Source organism: Purpureocillium lilacinum, assembly GCF_023168085.1.
Source record: "Purpureocillium lilacinum CBS 284.36 DNA, scaffold_2, whole genome shotgun sequence".
Lineage (NCBI taxonomy): Eukaryota > Fungi > Ascomycota > Sordariomycetes > Hypocreales > Ophiocordycipitaceae > Purpureocillium > Purpureocillium lilacinum.
Window position 1 is genome coordinate 4347506 of NW_027072112.1, and position 3124 is coordinate 4350629.

The following is a 3124-nucleotide window of genomic DNA, read 5'->3' on the forward strand; positions in this document are numbered from 1 at the left end:
CTGAAACATTCGATTCGACGCCCCCCGTCAATCATACTATCTGCTGCTGCTGCTCTCCAAATCCGTGTCTAATGCGGTCTCCAAGCTCTCAAATGTACAGCGAAAAAAAGGGTGGGGTGGTTGACGAAGAGAAAGAAAGAGGAACATGTGCAAATGCAAACACCAAGCCCAGGCAGTCGATCCAAGCCAAATAGCAACCAAAACACACAGACAAGACCAAAAAAAAAAAAAGACCGATGAAGAAGAAACCAGTCGCAATGCACCACGAGGCCCTAAAACTCCCAGTCCGCTTCCTGCTCCCGCATGAGCTTTGCCCCTACCACCTCTTCCGACTCCTCAACCACGTAGGTGGAGCTTGGCCCGATGAGGGTCAGCGACCCGTACACCACCAGCTTCCGACATTTCCTATTTCGCGCCGTCAGCATGCAAGGTCCCAGGGCCGCGATCGCCGGTGCCGCCGCGTGCGACGGCGCCGGTCGGAATCTCTAGTAGCTCACAGGTATCCGGTGATGCTCAGGTTGCCGTACACCTCCACCTCGGTGCCCTCGAGCGTGCCCTCAATCTTTAGCTTGCCGTAGCCTTTAATGCCGTTGCTGTATCCCCGCCAACAACCCCAGTCTGTCAGCTGCGGGCTGCACGTTGCTCCGGGCCACACACGCCGGGGACGCCGTACCTTGCAGACAAGTACCCGGTCACGGATATGTTGCCGTAAGCCTTGATGTCACCCCTGGATTGACGCGTGCTCGGTCAGTCGATTGCCGCGCATCAGGGGCCGGGACATGCTGTCGCGATGCCGAGGACTGGGGATTCAGGGGGGAGGGCTACTCACTCGCAGGTGACGCTGCCGTTCATGGTGATGTCGCCGTACGCGTCGAGCTTGCCGCGAACGACAAAGTCGCCCTCGAGGCTGATGCTGCGGCCCGACTTGAGCGAGCCCACGACCTCGAGCGGGCCGCGCAAGTTGAGCGGGTCGTCGCTCTTGATGCTCCGCGAGCGCTTGAAGTGTCGACCTGAAGTGAGTCCCGCGGGGGCGCTGGCGGCGTAGTAGTATTCTGACATAGCCGCCACGGCGAGAGCAAGGAGTGGCCGTGAAGAGGGAGGGTAGGCCCGAGGACGTGTGGGTGAGGCCAAGATATATATATATAAGGCTGGCAAGGGTGTCAATGACCAGAAGTAGTTGAAGGGCGACTAGGTTTGCCGAGTGTGTATAGTAGTATCAAAAGGAGCTGGGTGCCTGGGTTAGCAGGGGTGGTTGACTCGACGAAACTGGAAACGGGATTCATCTTATACCAGCTATCAAGTTGTCACCCTAAAAGGTGTTTGGTTCCTGGCTAGTCCTAGTCAAGGCCGGATATATCGAGAACTGTGAGGCAAAGTCGAGGCCCGCGCGATCAAGGAGGATTCGTCTTCGAAGATGCCCAACAAGCTGCATCATAGCCGTCAGCATCCGTCGTGCAGGTTTCCGCTTTCGAGGCACGACGTCGAAAGCTGAAACTAGACGTATCTCAAGATAGGCTCTCTGGGCCGGTATGTCGTCGTCGGCGTCGTCGGCCACTCCGTCATGGTAGGGCAGGACACCCTGTTATTAGCCTTCTGGCCCCAAGGAGAAGGGAAAGCAGCCGGCCCCCCCGTTTGGACCAAAATAGGAATCCGCACACCCAGGCAAGACAAGGTGGGCAAGGTGCCTACAAGGTAAGGTAAGGGACTAAGTAGGTGAGGAAGTGTAAGGCACGGTGCCTGGTAGGGCAGGCCCGGCAGAGTGTCCCGGTCGGGATCGCTCGCTCGCTCGCTCGCTCCGTCAACCACCCCAGGCGTATGGATGCCCCGTCGGGTCGTGTGTGCGGCGGCCACGGCGAGCTTGCCGCGATGCCGGTGCGTCCCCCAGTCAAAGCACGGCGACGGCTTGTCCACACCTCCTCCAGCAAGGTGACCCGGGCGTTATGGTGGGGACGGCGAATGCAGCTCTGACGCCGTTATGCTGGGGGGGTGGCCTGGAGCCTTGGCTGGAAATTCCTTGCCTTGGATAGGTGCACCAGCTAGCAATCCGGCGGCGGGAGTGGGATCAGGCCGGTGGCCTTGCCGAACCAGAGCAGACCAGCGGCGCGTCGGGCAGACAGGCAGACAGGCCCAGGAGTGTAAGCTCTTGTCTGGAGGACCTCAGCTAGGTTTCTTCAGGCCCCTCCGCGTTCAGCTGCAGCTCCGCGTTGCTGGGCGGGCGTGCTCGCGTGCGGCGCAGCGTCTGGTCGGGTTTTCGCTGGGCACCTCAGGGCCTAGGCGTCCGCCAGCAGTGTTGTCGGGTGCTGCTGCTGTGCTGCGCTGCGCTGTGCTGCGCTCCGCTCTGCGTCCCACCACCTGGACCCGACCCCGACCTCTGCTGTAGCTGGTAGCTCGCAAGGCGGACACCTCGCGCGCGCGCACCCCCGTCCCGTTGTGCGTTGACGAGGTTCGGTCGTGTTGCGGTTGACGGACTGATGGCTTGTCGACGCGACCCGTGCCACGCGACGAGGCATTGGAATTATCGAAATGCGACGAAAAAAGGTTCCAAGTTGTGCAACCCACGGGGCCGGAAGAAGACCAGCGGGCAGGTGTTAGGTACCTTTAGCTAGTAGCAACGGAGGCAGAGGACAGAAGGGAGCAAGCTTAAAAATGGCACCAATTACAGCAGGCCTCACTGTGATACGGTGGACCGCCACCCGCGAGAACAACCCCTCCTTTGCGCTCCTCGCCAATCTCCCCGCGCGATTCCAGGTCCTTTACCACCACCTCGCTGTATCCGGACAGCCTACTGGGAAGCATCACCGCCTTCCACTTCGATGCAGACTCCCGGTCCTCCTCGCCCGTCTCTCGTTGTCGCCCTCTCCCCTTTCCCCTCCTGCTCAGGCTCCCTTGTCTCGTGTCACCACCATCATAGCCAGCATTGGACAGTCTGGCAACTCCTTCGAATTCTATCTTTAGTCTTCTAGTCTTTCCAAACTGTATAAACTGTCAAAAATGTATTCCACACGTTCCTGGCAGTAATCCATCCGCCCTACGTCGACACCCGTGCCTGCCCTCCGTGCCCTCCGTGCCGTAAACCAAGCGCCGGCCTCCCCGGCGCCAGGCAAAGGCCAACGAAACAGCAGCA

The 3124-nt window shown here is 59.8% G+C and overlaps 1 protein-coding gene across 1 annotated transcript; it reads right to left on the reverse strand.

The window, feature by feature from the left end:
• Positions 1 to 272: 272 nt before the first annotated feature.
• PLICBS_003073 (uncharacterized protein) lies at positions 273 to 1059 on the reverse strand (the record flags this gene model as incomplete). The annotated part of the gene is made up of 4 exons (XM_018322798.1): positions 273 to 405; positions 498 to 593; positions 674 to 727; positions 830 to 1059. 4 exons carry the CDS (start codon positions 1057 to 1059, stop codon positions 273 to 275), a joined length of 513 nt encoding a protein of 170 aa, XP_018178028.1.
• Positions 1060 to 3124: the final 2065 nt, after the last annotated feature.